The following is a 19,920-nucleotide window of genomic DNA, read 5'->3' as shown; positions in this document are numbered from 1 at the left end:
TAACTCTTTAACTCTGTAAAGACTGTCTCTCCAAATCCAGTTACGTTCTGATGTACTAGGGTTAGACTTTAAAATATGAGTTTTTGAGGCAACACAATTCAGGCCATAACAAAATGTGTGTTTTAATTAAATATATTTATATGTCAATAAAATACTCCATTTCAGAAGTGAGTAAAACCTTATTCATGGCTTATTTTTTCTAAGTCTCATCTTACAAAATCTTTCTAACATAGAATGGGAAGAATAATACATGAAATCTGTTCTAATTATATTATTAAAAATAAATGGAATTATATTATTAAAAATAAGTGGATGCTGTCTCCAAAGGTATGTCTGGGTACACAGAGTCATTGCTTTTTTTTTTGTTTGTTTTGTTTTTTTTTTTTTGCCTTTTTTGTTTTTTTTGAAATGGAGTCTCACTCAATCTGTTGCCCAGGCTGGAGTACAGTCTCAGTTCACTACAACCTCTGCCTCCCGGGTTGAAGCAATTCTCCTGCCCCAGTCTCCCAAGTAGCTGGGACTGGAGGCATGCACCACCATGCCCAACTAATTTTTGTATTTTTAAGAGAGACATGGTTTCACCACATTGGCCAGGCTGGTCTGAGACTCCTGACTTCAAGTGATCCGCCCACCTTGGCCTCCCAAAGTGCTGGCATTACAGGCATGAGCCACCGTGCCTGGCCTCATTGCATTTTTTTCTGAGGCCAGTATGGAGCTATAGATGTGATGTTTAATGGAGTATAAGTTTTCTGAAATCCTTGCATCCCCAGTAGAAACTAGGGCCCCTTCAGTGCTGGTCTAAATGGAGAGCTAGCCTTTGGAAGAATCTCAAAATGCAGGACTTGCTTTCTATTGAGATCAGCAAGCAACAGAAATGGTGAGATGCTTCAGTATTCTATGCTACCATCTATTTCTGCTCTCCCCTGCTCTTTTCACCTCTGCAACTCCATTTGCCAGTGCTCAGTGCCCTGCTCGATTGTCGTTTGCACTTTGGAAAGTATATTGATGATTTTAGAAAGAATTTTAATTGTCTACACCTAGTGTTATCAGGTAATTTGTTTTCCAAATCAGGACACTTTGAAAGCGAAATAATACATTATTTTTAATTATGCTGCACCAGTGACAGAACAAGAACTGTTCTGGACAAATCAGGCTGTATAGTCACCCTGTTGGCAATGAATTCAATTCATTTAACATGTATCAAGCACCTGATAGGACCTTGTGCCAAGGAGGGTGGAAGTAAGTGGTGAGTAAAATATTCTGTCTCAAGGAACTTATCACTTAATAGCAGAAGTAAATGTGCAAACCGTACCTATAATGTGATCTTAATGTACTAAGGCACATTATGGCAAATAATGAACACATTAAGTTAGAATATGAATTTGTAAAAAGCCTAGTTATAATATCTGGTAAGTAGTAAATGACTTAATATTAACTTTTCTTATTTTATTAATTAGGCATAGTATTAATTAAGTGCTTCATTTTGTTTACTCATGAATTTTTTGGGGAATTACTAATTTCTAATTAATAATATAGTTTTGGTTCTTGTGCTTGGAATAATTTGTTCTGTTTTTAATATTCTGTTTATTTCCATCTTCTTCCTCCTCAAATCCTTGCCAGGAAAGATAAGTCTTTGCCTTTTTGCTTGTTCTTATGCTACAGGGTTGGCATAAGAAATTGTAGTTAAATTATCAAAAAGTGTGTATCTAGTTGTTATATAATGGGAAAGAATATTGGATAAAATCTAATTTTTGTACTTTTTAAAAAATTTAGTACTTTTCTTGGTCCAGAATTTTAAATCTCCCTTCATATATTAGAGAAAGGAGAAAAGACAAATGGTATTTTTATAAATTTAATAATATATGAAAATCAGTATGAATTGTACCACAGAAACTGCCAAGTAATTTAACTGCATACACGAGAGAGTAGGAAGGCTATTTTAATCACTTTTTTAAAAAATGTCTAAATTATATGTTTCTTTTTGAAATGTTTAAAATTACCAAATTACTGCTTATCTGCTACATAGAATGAAATATATCTTAGGTCAAGTTGATTTGCCACAAAGCCCTTGTACACATTAAACACATGTATTTGATTTTTTAAAATATATCTGCTTTAACCTGAATTACTCTGTAATCTATGATATTGACTTTAATCAGGATATTCTAGAAATAATTTATGTTCTCCTTATTCTTGATTACTTCTAAATCAAGTTTTTTGTTTTCACAAATTCTATTTATTATACAAGTTTCATTAAACATTTAGAAAAAAGCATTAGAAAATCGCCCATTAACCCTACCTTCCTAGAATAATTAATAATAGTATATTAAATTTTTTATTTGTCCTTTTGTGTACATACCTTAAAAATAATTCTATATGCATTTGAATTATCCCTAATTTTATCTCCTGCTCTATTTAACACTATGTACATTTTTTCCCTTAGTCTTCATATCCATTATTGTAATACCTGCATAAAATTTCCATCACGTGACTTCATTACAATGGGTTGTTTCCAGTGGATTTTGCCTAATTTGGATCTTGCTCAAGAGATATATTCATATACAGTTGACTCTTGTACAAGATGGCAGTTGGGGCACCCTGCATAGTCGAAAAACCATGTATAATTGTTGATTCTCCAAAAGTTTAAGTACTCACTAGCATGCTGTTGATTGGAAATCTTAACAACAACATAAACATTCAATTAAATTTATGTACGTTATATGTATTAAATGCTGTATTCTTTTTTTTTTTTTTTTTTTTTTTTACAGGATTTGGCTTTTTCACCCAGGCTGGAGTGCAGCGGCATGATCTCAGCCCACTGCAACCTCCACCTCCTGGGCTCAAGCCATCCTTCCACCTCAGCCTCCTGAGTAGCTGGGACTACAGGTGCTCACCACCATGCCCAGCCAGTTTTTGTTTTTGTAGAGATGGGGTTTTGCCATGTTGCCCAGGCTGGTCTTGAACTTGTGAGTACAAGTGATCTCCCCACCTCGGCCTCCCAAAATGCTGGTATTACAGGTGTGAGCCACCGTGCCCAGCCTTAAATGCTGTATTCTTAAAGTAAGCTAGAGAAAAGAAAATGTTATTAAGAAAATCATAAGAGAACATCCATTTACAGTATGCTACTGTATTTATTGATACTGTAAGTTTATATTATCTATTTACAGATGAGTCATCTGTCTGATAAGGTGGGCAGCTGCAATTGCAGACCTCAGTCTACAGTACATATCAAGCAATTCAGCTTTTTCTTGTGATGTTGTGACTTTTCTTTGCTTCTTGGGAGCACTTGCAACATTACTAGTGGCACTTTGTATGGATCCCATGGTGTTATTTGGGGTTTATGGTATTGCACTAAACAAATGAAAAATACGTGAGAACCACCAGAGATCACATTATACTGTGACACACAATTTACTGGAGATACCAACTGCTCACATGAAGGTGATCAGCATCACACAGCAATTTAAGCAGATACTTGCAAATTGAGCTCACCAAAATAGCAATGGGAGGTGGCTACAGAATTATTAGTTGTATAGTATGTCCTATAATTAATTTTATTCAGTTATGATTTAGTATTCATCTTTATACTTCTCTTGAATGTAAATGGTGCTGTGTGTGGCCTGCAAGTGTCCGTGTAAGTTTTGATAAATTCTAACTCTTTGTAATAGGTTAGTGTATTTTTTATGGTAGTAAATGATAAAATAGTATTTTACATACATATGTATTCATGATATACCTAATGTTTTTTCAAAATTTCCAGTCTGTGATTTGTCTGCAAGGTTTTTCAAATTGTCACGAATCTCCAAAAAATTTTCCAGTGTATTTATTGAAAACAATCCATGTGTAAGTGAACTCACACAATTCAAACCCATGTTGTTCAAGGGTCAACTGTATATCTAGCCTTTTTTATTTCTAAGAATATTTCCTTAGCATATATTTCTGAAAGTGAAATTAGTGTATCACAGGTCATAAATAATTTAATGACTAGAAACTTTCTGACAGATTGCCTTCCAAAAAAGATGTAGTAATTTACACAGTTGTCTGCATTTACTTTCAGTATAATCATGTTTTTCTTGCTTAACTTTTTTTCTTATTATGTTTCCGTTAAAGTCTCAACCTTTTATTTTCTGTCAAACTGTTAAAAATAAAAAAGGAACATTTTCTTTTCTTTTTGATTCATGGCCTGGAGTTGTGACATTTCAAAGAATAAGAGAATGAGATTTGCTTTCCTTTATAGTTAGGCAAAAACTAGCCTGAAGTTTATAAAATATTTTCTGTTTGCTAATAGGAACAGATGTTAAGGCTTGCTGCTTTCTCAGGCAAAAGCTTTTTCTAACATAGGAAGATTAACATGGTATTTCCAATTACCAATGATACAACTTCCAAATATTCCTACTTTTTAATGATAACTGAATTCTGAGATTACCTTGATTTTGAGTCTACTCTGCATTTCACTTGAAATCTTTTGTCAGGCAAAGCTGACATTTCTATGAGCTGAGAGAGAGAATATTTACTTAGGAATTTCCTTTCTTAATCCTTATTCATATTAACTAAATTAGCAGAGTATATAAAATAGACTTCAGATAGTTTTTAAGTATTGTTTAGGCTGTCAGAATTTTATTCTATCAAAGTCATCAGCCTTTCTTGCTTTTACGTATTTGCGTTTTATAGTTTCTATTCTAATATTCGAAGGCCTAGCACATTGCTAATCCTGTATGCCTTTTACAACTGTTAATTTGGTTGTGGCCTTTAAAATAGGGACATATTTTCTAAATTGCAGTAACTTTGCTTTCAGATTAGTTAACAACATTTTGTAATAATGGCGAGTACTAAATTAAAATAGCTTTTGTTTTTAACCACAGCTTTGGGCTTAAATATTTTAACATGGTATTTTGAAATTTTCCTGGAAGAACATCTAGTTTGATAAAGCTTTTATTATCCTAGAATGTTTAAGATCTTCCAAATAAAGAATTTGAAAGGAAATAAAGGTTAAATTGTAATTATCTCTGATAGAAGTTTACAATTATTTTTTAAATATAGAAAAGTTACATGAATAAGTAGCAGGTCAAGTGGTCCTTTGCACCTTTCCTATGTAATTTTAATATTATTTTACAGTTATTCAATTAAGTACCTGGACCTCTTGCTAAATTTACTAAGAAGAATTTCACTAGTTCTTTTGACCAGCGTTATAAAAATGTCTTTCATCCATGTTTGAAATGAAGAAAAGAAAGAAGGCTTATTACATTTTAGTTGATTATTAATACATTAGGGTTTTTAGGATTTCAGAATATAGAAATAGAACGTAGTGTGAACCCAAGAAGCTATCCTTTGTATAAAGAAAATGAGTAGGGAATATGAGACAGTACATTCTTTATATAAAAAAAATTACTATAGGATGCTAATAATTTTTAAAGTCATTGTCTACCTTCAGAGTTTACTTCTGAGACACTTAAAGTTTTAAAGTAGTGAACTCCCTTTAAGTTTTGGAAAGGAAACTAATGGTGCTATTATTTCTATATTATGTACTCTCTAATCTTATGGCCAATGTCTTATATGAAACATCTTTATGTTATATAATTGTAACCTATTTTATATTATATATCAAGTATTTATTGAATAATTATGTATTTATAACAAAATAATTATGTTATATTTTTATGTTACATTACAGGTTGACTATCCCAAATCTGAAAATCCAAAAATCAAAATGCTCCAAAATCCAAAACATTTTGAGCAACGACATAACACTCAAAGGAAATGCCCATTGGAGCATTTCACACTTCAGGTTTTTGGTTTTGGGATGCTCAGCTAGTAAGGATATATCTGCACATATTCCATAATTTGAAAAAAAATCAAAATACTTCTGGTCCCAAGGAATTTGGATAAGGAATATTCATTGTATGTTGTAATAAACAATAACCCCAGCGTTAGAGCAGCACATGTGAGTACCAGAACTATAGACAGAACAGTTTGTATTGTGACAGAGTATGCAGTGCTTAGATGGTAGAAGTGAAGTTCATCTGGATGGATAGATCCATTTCATTGAGTGAGCCAAACCTAGTGAAGGTAAAAAGGCAAGTTCTGTTCAAGCATTTGACATTTTCTTTTCCAATCTGTAACTCTGGGAATGACTCTTCAAAGTGTGATAACATGTTGGTTATCAGTAATTTTTGCCAAGGCATGAATTTGAATTGAATGTACTATGAAACTGTTGTGCAAAAGCCAGTCACTTGGTCAATAAGCAAACTGTACTTGGGTATCAGTTGACTAATAGCCTGTTATAAGTAAGGGGGTGATTTGATATTAAACTGCAGTAATGGAAATACAGTATCCAGAACCAAGCAGATGATAGTTCTTCTTTAGTATTCATGCAAACATACTCTGGTATTGTTTATTTCTGGGTACCACCCTTGACAAAGGACACAGTAACTGGAACACTACTAAAAACTGTGTCAAAGCTGATAGAGATGGGTTACAAAACCATGAGCTCCAAGGCCAGTTTGTTAGCTTAAGTGATGATTTCTGCCTTACCTTTTTATGCTTCCAGCCAGAGTCACAGTAACCTTCAAAAATTAGTAATTTTTCCCCTTCTGGAAATAGTAGTAGTTTGCTTTAGCCTTTTAGTCTTCTGTAGTGCTTAAAATCGGAAAATGTAGGTACCATGTCAGTAATTTTTATACGCTTGCAGGAAAAAAAATTGCCCTCATAAGCCCTTTAAAAATGGCATAAAAGTATGCATCTTCTCTATTCATCTGATGTTATGCATTGTTAGCAAAATCCTAAATTATTCTTACTAAGAAGTTTCAGGGTGAAGCTGGCTAGTTAGTTCCATTTTAGGTGGGTATATTCAGTGTCTTTGCTCTTCTCATCTTCATTCATACTGTGCTATGACCCTGTGTTTTTTTTTTTGTTGTTCTTTTTTGTTTTTTCTCCTTCTCTATCTATATTTTTGTCTCTTCTGACTTTATGTTTTGTTTTATTGCCATATAACCCTTGATTATAGTTTGTTTGTTCTGAACATTAGTGACTTTCAAGATACCAAGAAATTACCTGCCTTGATTACAGCCGATAGCCAAGTAAAATATTTTGGTCCTTAAAAAATGTCACTTAGAATAATAAGAATAAATATATGGCTGTATTCAGTCTTAAATGTCAGTACTAATGCGGAAGAATATTCATTTAAATTATAAACAGCTGGATATAAGATTTCCTACTTGCCATGGCACTTGTAGTTTCTAATAATAAGTCTGAGAGTAATGAGAGTCCTAAGTGAGAGTGATGGATTAATATCATTTTTTTCTGCTTGCCTGATTCTTGACTTTCAAGTCATAATTAAAACCTTTCCCATCTTAGGCTAGTAAATATTGCTACAAGTTGAGCATCCCGAATCTAAAAATCTGAAATTTGAAATGCTCCGGAATCTTTTAGAGCACTGACATGATACTCACAGGAAATACTCATTGAAGTATTTCAGATTTTGGATTAGGGATGTTCAACCAGTATATATGCACAAATATTCCAAATTTTGAAATCCAAAACACTTCTGGTCCCAAGCATTTTGGATTAGGGGTACTCAACCTATGTTCAAGTGCTAGTTAATTATTCCCATACAGGGAGAAGTTCAGTTTTCTAACTTCTTTTTTAAAAAGAATGAAGTTTGGAGTAATTCTAAGGAAATCTTACTCATGTTCAATCTCTGTCCCCTTCCAACTCTGTCCATCCTCAAAATGTTGACTGTTGTGACATTTCACATTATGACGCAGCTTGGCTCAGGTGCCAGGGAGTCAGAAAACCCCATTTAAAGAGTCTGGAGGGTCAGAGAAATCAAGACACTATTTAGGCAACAAGCGCAGTCAAGATACAGGAAGAGGACTTTTGAATCAAGTCATTTCTGCCTAGCTGTGGGCATATGTTTCCGGTTCAGGTTACAGGGCCTAGTTATGTTATACATGACATTTCAATGAGGGCAACTATAGTACTCTAACTTATTTTTCTTGCATATTCCAACAGTTGGTCACTTGCCATGTATTCTCAGTGGCCCATAGACTCTATGCTGAATATGCCTGCTTTCCAAACTGTCCATTTTTAAGTGTCTGTCCGTTGCTCTTCCTTTGAAATGTCTCCCTCAGCCTCCACTTCATGCCCTTATTGCTTCTATTCTACTCCTTGCCCTAAGCATCTTACCCATAATTAACTATATATATATATGTTCTCTTATTAAAAGTAGGTTCTAGAATGCTGTTTATAACATTTTTAATTCCAAAGATACTAAGAAGCTGGTCAGTCCTGCCTATAGTTCTTAGATAATGGAATCAATCTTTAGAAATTTCAAAACTACTAACTGTACTTACGTTCTCTGTGTTATTATAGATTATCTACCCTTTTAATCCATGTTAATGTAGGACCAATAGTTCGTTTTTCTAGAATAGACCACTTTTGTCATTTAAATGCTATTGAAGCGGCTCCCTTCCACCTCCCTGGTAATTTTTCCAGATGTCATAGGGAGTTCTTTAGTGGGCAGCAGTTTGCCTTAGTGGTTAAGAATACAGCTTGTATGAAGTCTCTTGCCTGAGTTCCATCCCAGCTCTGACACTTACAGCTTTTTTGTGACCTTAGGAAAATTACCAAATTTCTCTATGCCTCCATTTTTTTCTTATCTGTTAAGTAGGGATAATAATAATAAGCATTAAAGTACCTGACAGGTAGTAAGTTCATTAAGTATTAGGTAATTTTATAACATTATCATCAGTTGTGGATCCAGGGCCTGCATACGTGCTTCACTTTAATGATACTTACAGTCCTTGGACTTAGAAACCATACATTTCTGACTTGAAGCAGAAATCTCATCCTCAGCACTGTGTGTCATACTTAGTCTCTAAGTTTTCAAACTGCTATTTCCTAAATTAACAATAGTCCAGGAGGTATCTGATATCTGATGCTAGTCATCTAACTACAAACTCTGGTTTTTCCATGTTTGGGTGCCTCTAGTTGTTTGCATAAGCATAGTATTTTCAATGTATTGGATGATTCCCTTGTTAACTTTCAGAATAATTTTTACTCTAATCCCATATGGCCATTCAACAGACACCATTTGCTTACCAAATTTTTATTTTGGAGATGGTGGGGTTTTTTAGTACATTTATTTCCATTGGAATCAAATCCTTCTTACTAGTTGTCAACACTTGGAATTGCTTTTGTACTCATCAGCCATAATGGAATTAATATTCTTTATAATACACTCTATACAGTACTCTGAAAAATGAGATGGCCAAATGACAGTAACCACTGTTACCTATATATGCTATTATCCTTTGCTTATGAACAGAGTGAGCATGATTTTACTCTGTTGTGAAACTTTCATAAAGTAAAATTGTACAAAAAGATGAGTTTTTATAATTGCGTTTTAGGTGATCTCTTTGCCTCACTGGTTTCTCTTCCCTCAATAACCTTTACAAAATACTTGGATCACATAACTTCCTTTTGTAGTAGGTCTATCTTGGCTTGACTACTGTCTATAGAATTGGGTCATTAAATTCTTTTAACTAGTTTAGAGTATGCTTTTCTGTAGCTCTACCACCTTCTCTTCTATGAAAGAAATCGTTTGTGCGTAGTCAAGCAGAACCTTCCCTGTTCTATACTTGGCATAATGCAGGTTTTTGGTCAGCCTTTGTTTCTGTTTAATAACACCATGTGTTTAACTGAACATGTGGCACTTTGCCTAAAATTACTTGTTATGCATTATATCATGTAGTACTGTATTATCTGGTATGATGTCATATTAACTATTAAATGCTTCTTGAATTCAGTTAAGAAGTACATGTCATTGTTATAAAACTATAATTTCCATGAGAGCACGAGTTCTCTATTTCTTTTGTGCCCTTCATATGTGTCTTAGGAAGTTAGGTGGTCAGTAAACATAAACAGACACTTACTTGCATTTCAGTTTTGTGATTTATTAAAATCAAAATCACAAAGATTTCACATAACTTAGTCTCAACTACTTTTTGTCATAAAGTATCAATTCTTGTCAGTTTAAAAAAACCCAGTTCTTCATCTGTGGAACAGGAAATTGTACTTTTTCTTTGACAGTAGTTCAGCTCTAATTATAAATATCTTTACTTAATGTTTTTTTCTGTGATTTTTTAGGTGTTTTGAAACTATGAAATCTCAGATTGCAAGACAGCTTGAAATTATTTTGAAGTGATCCTCCCTCTTTCATGTGTCCTCTTAATAGAGGTTGTTTGAGCACTTCCAATTTTTTAAATAATTGATTTAAAGATAATAAGTATGATGCATTAATCTAGTTTTAAAACAATAGTCCTATGCTTTCTGTAGGATTATTAAAATAGTATAAACATGAAGAGTCTTCATTGTTTCTTCATCAGTTGATCTTGCCCTGTTTTCTAAACTATACAATGAGATCTTTGTATTTTAAACGAGAAAACTAAAACCAAAATCTTAAGAACTCCGTCAGAGAATCTCTACCTATTCATTCTTCAGTTAATTCTCCCTTTCTCAATTGACAGCATACATGATAAATTTTAAAAACATGTATTCAGTTAATCTTTCATATAGCTTAACCATTATTAGCATTATAATAATGTCATTGTCTTTTTCCTATACACTAGATCAACTATAAATTAAATAGGCTTTTGTGGGGGCTAGTCACATAGCCTGTGTGTTCCTACTGAAAAGATGCTATCCACGTTTGAAAGTTGCTATCTTTTGAATAAATATTTAGAACCTCTTTAATTTGGGGATTTCTATTTCTGGGGTTATAGGAAATTTATAAAAAGTAGAGAATGTAGATCGTCATTATTCAAAGTACTTGAATATTTGTTTATATCAAAAGATAACTGACGAAAGTAAATTAGATAGATGATTTAGTTGATACTGGCTGGGTGTGGTGGCACACACCTGTAATCCCAGTACTTTGGGAGGCCAAGGAGAGTGGATTATTTGAGTTCAGGAGTTCAAGACCAGCCTGGGCAACATAGGGAGACCCCATCTCTATAAAAAAAAATAGTAAATTTAAAAAGTTGATACAAGTAATTAAGAGATGTATTAAGGAAGCAAAATGAACAAAGACTAACAAGGCTTCTGAGAAAATAATGTTGGCATAGATCACTTACGACTACATACCTTTTAAGTATAACCCTAGCAAATAAAATATCAATCCAGATACTACTAGCACAGTCAAATACCTGTAGACATTTACAATTAGAATCAGTCTATATTCTGCAGCCATATATGCATAGGTTCATGCTCCCCTACTTAAAGGTATTTGCTTCTAATGGAGACTAATTTAATCAAAATTAAAAATACACGTCAGGCATATCCCTCATCAATTGTTTTGTTTTCATAGTGGTGTGATGTCTTCACATTTCCATCTGCATTTTGCAACTTCCCAAGATAGCTTAATATAGACAAAAACCAAGGAGTTATTTTAGCCAAAAAAAGTAACCACATTTTGCAATAAAGAAAGGCAGTTTCTATAGGGTTTTCATATTTTTTCTTAAACTCTGAAAACTTCTACTTCTGGTTATTTCAAATCATTAGCATGCTGGGAATAAGATCTTACACAATTCTGCATAGTACTGACAAGATTTATTTATTTGCCAATTACATATAAACTAATTCTTAAGGAAGAATTAGCCAGATCATAGCTGAAATAACTATGTTTAAGCAATAGAAAAGGTATGAATAGAATGAATGTAAGCAAAAGAAAGTCAAGTTTGATGTATTTTAAACTGGGAGGATAGTCAAAATGTAGAAAGATGAAGTTCAAGCCATGTAAATTTTGATTTCAAACAAAAAGAGATTTATTTCCTAAAGTAAAGTTTTGTGAGTATGTGTCTCAACCTTATCCTTCCCATGGCTTTTATCTGTGTCAAGTTAATCATGACATATTTTCTCATTCTTTGCAGTGCATAACGGTGCCTAGCACTTACTCAGTAAACAATCCCACGTCCTCTTTCAGTCACTGTCCTCTTTCTTAGCCTGAAAACAGCCTTAGTAGCCATCTCAATACAGCATTCCAGGCATTACTACCAACCCATCTGATTTGGCATATCATGTAATATTGTTTACTGACAGTTTACTGTAATGCAAGCAGTGTGCTATGTCTGTTACCAAAATAATTGTATATAATCCTTGGAACACCCTGTGTACTAGTATTTTAATCCCCATTTACAAGTGAGGAAATGGAGACTGAAGTTTGTTTTTTTTGTGTGTGTCTGTTTTTTTGAGACAAAGTCTCGCTCTGTTGCCTACGCTGGAGTCAGTGGCACGATCTCAGCTCACCGCAACCTCCGCCTCCCAGGTTCAAGCAATTCTCCTGCCTCAGCCTCCTGAGTAGCTGGGACTACAGGCGTGCACCACCACACCTGGCTAATTTTTTTTTTTTTTTTTTTAAAGTAGAGACGGGGTTTCAACATATTGGCCGGGCTGGTCTTGAACTCCTGATCTCATGATCCGCCCGGCTTGGCCTCCCGAAGTGCTGTGATTACATGCATGAACCACCACACCTGGCCCGAGACTTAAGTTTTATCTATTTTATCAATATTATAATAATAAGCCACCTCAAATCTATAATGTAAAATGAGTAACAGTAGTATAAATATAATAAACTAGGAAAAAGGAAATTACAGATGATAGTAGGTACTGGAGCTGAAGTATTAATGATAAGTTGGGACTGGGAAACCATTTATAAAGCTTATAAATAATGAAAAATAATGAAATAATGAAAAAATGGAAGACCCAGAGGAGATCCTTTGGAAGATTGGGACAGATTTGTAAGAGATAAAACAGGACTTGGTTCCCTAAGACGTGGAGAAGGCAGGCTCAATTTCTGACTGAAATTTCCAGTTTTAATCTCTGTGAGGCCTAACTTATTTCCTGTCCTTAAAAATTCTTGAAAACGCCTGTGGTATTCTTCAGTTTCTTTTTCCTTAAGTACCTATTCCGTCAATCAAATGCTGCATAAGACGACATAGATTCAGAATATAGGATATTCTGAAGACGAATTTGGGAAACACACAGGTCTGATCATGTTGAATTTGAGGTTAGAATGTCCAGTGGGCATTTGACTGTTCAAAGCCTCTGGGTTAAAAATTTTAAACTCTTGACCATAGTTGAAATTGTAAAAGCGAATGAAATCTTCTATTGAGAGTGAGAAGAGCAGAGGGCTTTGAAATTAACCATGAAACCAGTATCAGGGGCTGGCTGGCTGACTGGCCAAGGACAGAGGATCTAGTGCTAGAAAATTAACACAGAATAGAGTTAGAAGGAGAATCAGAGGAGGTGATATCCACAAAGTCTGGGTAGTACAGTTCCAAGTCTGGGTAGTCAGTGTCAAGTGCTCCAGAAAGATCAAGTACCTTGGGAATGAGTATCCATTGCATTTAGCAGTGAGGTCACTGATGACCTTTGCCTGCTAGCGTGGTTTCTGTGGAGATAAGGTCAGAATTGAAAGTCTATTTCAGTGGGTCAGAGAGAAAATGCAAAGGAAGAAAATGAAAAATTTATCATTGTATCCCAGTGAGCTATCAGAAATATAGTGGGAAGAGATGCATGATTGAGGGCTGAAATAGACCTTAGAGGTATTCAAATAGCAACTCCTTATTTCAACATCTGAGGAAATTATTAATAGCACCCCCCAAAATTTAGTAGTTTACATTGTGATAGAACAGACATTGGCAGATAGACAGACAGCGTCTAGGTCTTCTCATTCCAAATCTGCCAGTATACAAAGGCAAACTCTTAACCCAAAAAGGAGTTAAAAATTGCTTTAATAGTTTCCTTTGACTTTTGAAATGTGTTCTTTATTAGGTATAGAAAGGAATACATTATGGCTGTGCTACAGCATATTTGTCTACATACTCAGTGTATTGTACATGCGAAAATAGGTTGATAAAAAGCCACTGGCTAGATCTGGAACCAAATTCCAAATTCAGTCATGTTGGAAATATGCATAACTAAATCAATATATATATTTATAATTAATTCAGTAAGAAACTTTAGGATACTATGGTTTTGTTTTTGATTAGGAAGAATCATTAATATTTTAAAATAATGTTATAAAAGTACATATTGAATTAGAAATATAAATATTGAATCGTATAATAACCAATGTTATTTAGGGGTGGTATGTCTTATCCTTGGGCAGTTGTATGAAAATAAAATATTCACAAAATGTATTTTTGAGTACCATACTAGAATCTTCGGTTTTTGGTATAAGAGCACCACCTATGGGTTTCTCATGTACTTGAAATTTTTTTCCTAAAACAAAACCTAATAAAATTCTTTCTAGTTTTTCCCTATAATTAGAATATCGATTTAGTCAAAGGTTAGGAATGTTCTTTGTCATAGATTATTCCCACCTTGTTTTTGGCTGTATGTCACTGCTGTTAAACCATTTAATAAATAGTTGAGTACTTAATATGCTAGTACAGCGTTATAATTCTGAGTTGAATGTAATTTAACTCAAAATTGTATTCTCTTTAATGTAGGTGAATCATTTAATAAATAGTTGAGTACTTAATATGCTAGTACAGCATTATAATTCTGAGTTGAATGTAATTTAACTCAAAATTGTATTCTCTTTAATGTAAGTGAATCTTACATTAATTCAATGAATTAATACAAATGAACAATTTTCCATATTCTGGGGAAAGGGTAATGATTGTTTTTGGCTGTTTATTTATATGTTTGTTTATATTTTCATGAACTTGAGATTTCCTTTAGCTTACTACGACTCCAGAATGCTATGGTAGGAGATAATGAAAAGTCTCGCTCTGTCACCAGGCTGGAGTGCAGTGGCGCTATCTCAGCTTACCGCAGCCTCCGCCCCTCAGTACTCCAGACTGTACTCCATCCAGTCTGGAGACAGAGCGAGACTCCATCTAAAAAAATATCACTCAGGTTCAAGCGATTCTCCTTCCTCAGCCTCCTGAGTAGCTGGGACTACAGGCGCACCACCACACCCAGCTAATTTTTGTATTTTTAGTGGAGACAGGGTTTCACCGTGTCCGGGAGAAAAGAAGGTGTTATAAATAACTTAGCTATCCTTTTATTAAATTATTGTAATAACAACTCAGAGCAAACTGGCAGTGGAAGCAAACTGGCAGTTTATTATTAATAAACTCTTTAAAAAGAATTACATTTGAATACATTTAGTCTTTTTCTAAAACATCTTTTATTAAAATTAGAAATTTTTTGTCAGGGAGATTTACTAATGAAACAGCAGCAAAAAAAAAAAAAGGGAAGCTTTGACTATGCCTTGGCAATGAAATGAATGCTAAACCCTTGATGTGTCTGTGTGCTGTATGCTATCAATCTGTTCTGAAAGCGATTCAAAACAGATTCCCTTTGGCAGTGGACCCTGATTCCAGGGCAGATCCATTTTTAGATATGAACTTTTTTTCTGCAGTAGAATATACTTTTAAGGCTCTGATGGCATGTTTTCTTCAGGGAATAGGTTATTCTATAGAAATAAGGATTGACTTTTAAGTAACATAGCTTGTTTCATTTTGATCATTATGGATAAAATTCTTTAAATTACATAGTATACTTCCTAGCATTCTTAATCTAAATTGAACAGAGTATAAGCTTTGTTACGGGAAAAAAAAAAAAAATTGCCGTGCATGGTGACATGCTCTTTGTTGTCCCAGCTACTCAGGAAGCTAAGGCGAGAGGATCACCTGAGCCCAAGAATTCAAGGCTGTAGTGTTCTGTGCTAATGCCTGTGAATAGCTACTGCACTCCAGCCTGGGCAACATAGTGAGATCTCATCTCTTTAAAAAAAAAAAAAAATGCTGGGCATGGTGGCTCACGCCTGTAATCCCAGCACTTTGGGAAGCCGAGGCAGGCAGATCATGAGCTCAAGAGATCAAGACCATCCTGGCCAACCTGGTGAAACCTCTTCTCTACTGAAAATACAAAAATTAGCTGGGTGTAGTGGCTCGCGCCTGTAGTCCCAGCTACTCGGGAGGCTGAGGCAGGAGAATTGTTTGAACCCGGGAAGCGGAGGTTGTAGTGAGCCGAGTTTGCACCACTGTACCCCATCCAGCCTGGAGACAGAGCAAGACTCCATCTCAAAAAAAAAAAAAAAAAAGTTATTTTTCCAAGTTACAATTGTAATAGTGATATTTGGCCATCTCTTGGGTTACCTGATTTTTAAACTACAGCTGAACTTAAAAAGCACTGGAGTGCAGGCCGTGTATTATACCAGTCATTTTGCCTATACCGATTCATTATTCACTTAACAACTCTTAGATCAGTATGAATATTAATTTATTATGACAATATACAACAGTCTTACCTTTTGAGAGACAGGCAATAATGTGTAAATTATGAGCTCATGGTTTTTGAGTTTAGTATGTACTGTTCATTGTGTTTCTGAAAACTTACTCATCACTTCTGATAACTGTTTATGTATCCCTGGCAGCTACTCTCCCCACTTCTAATTTTCTGCTTCTAATCTGCTGTTACTTTAAAATCAAGTAATCTAATTTGTTGAAGTTGTATTAAATAAGAGGTTCTAGGATTTTAAATTCTACTAAAGGCTTAAACATCACGTATTTAATTGAGAGAGAATAAACTGTCACATTATCAACTGAATTCTGGACAATGCTAACTATTTACAACGAGAGTTCCAGATAATGCAAGAATAATCCAGGAAAGTATTGGTATTAGTTTTAATTTATTCTATATGCATGAAGATTTTCCTCTGTGATATGCAGATATCTAATCACATGATGATATTTTAAGCACTATTTCAAGATTTTACTTTTAAATAATGTAGGAATCATTAATAACACTGTAATAAATAGCTTGGAAGTATTAATGGAATAAATTGAAGACCTGCTTTGCAGTAATTTTGAATGTTTTACTATCTTTATTCAAACGTCCACTAACTTCTTAACAAAAATTACAATCCAGCATCTTATTGTTAGGCTTATTTAGAGTACCCTAAAAGCAGCATTATGCTCCTAAGGATCTAAACAAAGTAGGTGAGCAAATATTGGAAAGGTAGTTTATGACAAAGAAAATAAACTTGAAAGATGAGTTTTGAAAAAAGATGGGTAGATGGATAGATCAATCTCCATGGCCAAAGCCAGTAATCTTGAACTCTTATTCAGTGATCCAGGTGGAAATTTCCTTGCCTGCCCAAAACATGTACAGTAGTCCCTCCTTATCTGTGGGGGATACCTTCAAGATCCCCAGTGAATACCTGAAACTGCAGAGTACCAAACCTGATTGCTGTCCAATATAATGCCTTTTCCATCTTAACTAAGCACTTAGGCACTGTGGCCATTAACTTTTGCAGTTTGAGGTATCACAGCAAAACTAGCGTGAATTTCTTTTTCCTTCTTTGTAATTTCATGGATATAAGATTCATTCTTTCTTTAGAGCTCAGACACCTCAGCATATGATTTTTTTTCTGTTGTTGAGAACTTTCACCTTTTCACTTAATGGAAGCACTTTACAGCCTCTCTTTGACATATCTGAATTACCAGCATCACTGCTTTTGTGTTTTGAGACCATTCATAATGGCAAAATAAAGGTGATGGGAACACAAGCACTTCAATACTGTGACAGTTGATCTCATAACTGAGATGGCTACTAAGTAACTAATGGGTGGGTAGCATACACAGCGTGGCTGGACAAAGGGGAGATTCATGTCCCAGGAGGGACAGAGCGGCACAGCAAGAGATGTCATCACTACTCAGAACAGCACACAATTTAAAACTTAAGAGTTGTTTATTTCTGGAATTTTCCATTTAATATTTTCAGACCACTGTTGACTCCAAGTAACTGAACAATGGAAAGCAAAATGTCCGACAAGTGGGACTACTATATTTAATTGGAATAAGAAACTTTATCTGAAAGGGAGGAAATTGAAATATCTCATTAGAATAATAACTTTTTAAAGTTGATACTACCATATCTTATTGGATATTATTTGATGTGTAAAGTTTTTTGGTTTTTAAAAAACACTGACTTACCTAGTACTATTTTGAATGTATAATAATAAGCAAAGATTGCTTTGGCTGTCTTCCAGCTTGTGGAGAGACTCCAGAGCAAATTCGAGCACCAAGTGGCATAATCACAAGCCCAGGCTGGCCTTCTGAATATCCTGCAAAAATCAACTGTAGCTGGTTCATAAGGGCAAACCCAGGCGAAATCATTACTATAAGGTAATTCTACCTTTCTGTATTACTACATAATTTATTATAAAACATAAATTCCATTTTCATTTATTATTACTTAACATGCAGTAATATAAAAAGAAGTCTTTTCAGGAGATGTGATAAAGAACAGCTAATGGTGTCATCTTAAGAGTAAGAATAACAGCCCATCTGGTATGTGTTTTGACTATTTTCTAAGAGTGGTAATGTATTTGCATTGAATCATCTATATTCTTCTAAGCTGCTTTTTAACAAAAGATACACATTTGCAAAATAGCCTATTAGGGTCAAGACTAATCTTTGGCAGTGGAACAAACAAATAAACAAAACTCAATAATTCACTTGGATATCGAGCCCTTAACCTTTGTCTCATTAGTAGAGCCTTCTACCTAAATAAGTTAAAACACGATTGTCATGCATGTCTGTATATGTGTATGTATGTATAAAACTTGAAACAAGCTGATAATGGAGAGTTACTATATCTAGAAAAATCTTTTTTTGTAACTTCGAAACAAAAGAGCATTTGTTAAGAATACAAATGAAAGGCTTTCTTAAGGGAAATAACCATAAGTTTAAGATTGTAAGAATAAATGTGACATATAAATAAGGAAGGTTAAGATTAAATTTTAAAACATTTAGCAAATTACTTGCAGAAAAAAACAGTATGGGAATAAGATTGTAAAGAATATATTTAGTAGAACTAGATATTGCTTGCTTAGGAAAATTCTATCAAGGCCATTAGGAAAAAAATGTTACCTACGGCGGGGGAAAAAATAGTGTGCCTGAATGAAGAACTGCAGTTGGAACAAAACACAAATAAGAATGTCATTTCCATCACAGAGACAGTGTAGCACAAAGGCACCTTCAACGTGCTTTCGTGTGTAACATTGTATGGGTAGGAGGCATAGAATTTTAGATTTAGAAGAGACTTTGGAGATCATAAACTCAAATTCCTTCATTTTACATTTTTAAAATAAGACTTACACATTTAACCTACTTTCTCATCTTTTTTCGTCTTCCTTTTTTGTATATATTAACTAATGAGGAAACCAGTCTCTCCTGAGAAGCATAACTGTCATCTGTCTCCTTTTTTTGGTGGAAGCCATAAACAAGGGCAATAGTTTGTTTTCCTTTTATTTTCCTGTACCCTACATTACCTCTTCTGGAACCCTGGAGCTTGGCACATACAAAAGCTGTTATTCTCCTCCTCCAGGCAGTGTTTTCCTCTTGCCTGATTGAGGGTAGAATGCACCATTAAGGTTATCTTTCTGTAACAGTGTCAGTGTTGAAATGTAAATATACCTATTTTCTGTTACTTGTTGTATGACTGTGTGTTTGCAAAATAACATTTTTACCACATATTGGGAGTTTGTTAGCATAAAACTAGAATTTATAGAGACCTTCACCTTTTAACCTAAAAATTAAACTTACAGCTTATAGTTCAGTTTTGTAAAACTTGAAAATCTTACCAGCACAGAAGAGATTACATTGAAATACTGCCATCTGGTTTTGATAATGTATTGGATCCTTGAGATTTCGTGAAGTAAAATACACTGAAAACCAAGCACAATACTAAAATGCAGAATAAAATTGAAGTGAGCTCTACAGCTAAAGGAGAATTTCCTCAATTCTGGAAGGGAGCAGTGAATTTGGATGTATACAGACCAGAAGGTGATTTTAGTAATTGTTCAAATTCTTTACTGAAGTCATTATCATGTTAATACCATAA

At 34.2% G+C, this 19,920-nt stretch overlaps 1 protein-coding gene across 2 annotated transcripts in view; it reads left to right on the top strand.

Moving 5' to 3' along the window:
- LRP12 (LDL receptor related protein 12) overlaps positions 1-19,920 on the top strand; it is a 93,422-nt gene that overhangs the window by 55,268 nt on the left and 18,234 nt on the right. For both annotated transcript variants that reach the window (XM_025395199.1, XM_025395198.1), the window contains one exon: positions 18,065-18,200. In XM_025395199.1, coding sequence (XP_025250984.1) covers positions 18,065-18,200 — 136 coding nt within the window. The remainder of the gene's footprint in view (positions 1-18,064; positions 18,201-19,920) is intronic.

This window comes from Theropithecus gelada, chromosome 8, assembly GCF_003255815.1.
Source record: "Theropithecus gelada isolate Dixy chromosome 8, Tgel_1.0, whole genome shotgun sequence".
NCBI lineage: Eukaryota > Metazoa > Chordata > Mammalia > Primates > Cercopithecidae > Theropithecus > Theropithecus gelada.
This window is presented reverse-complemented; position numbering and strand designations above follow the sequence as displayed.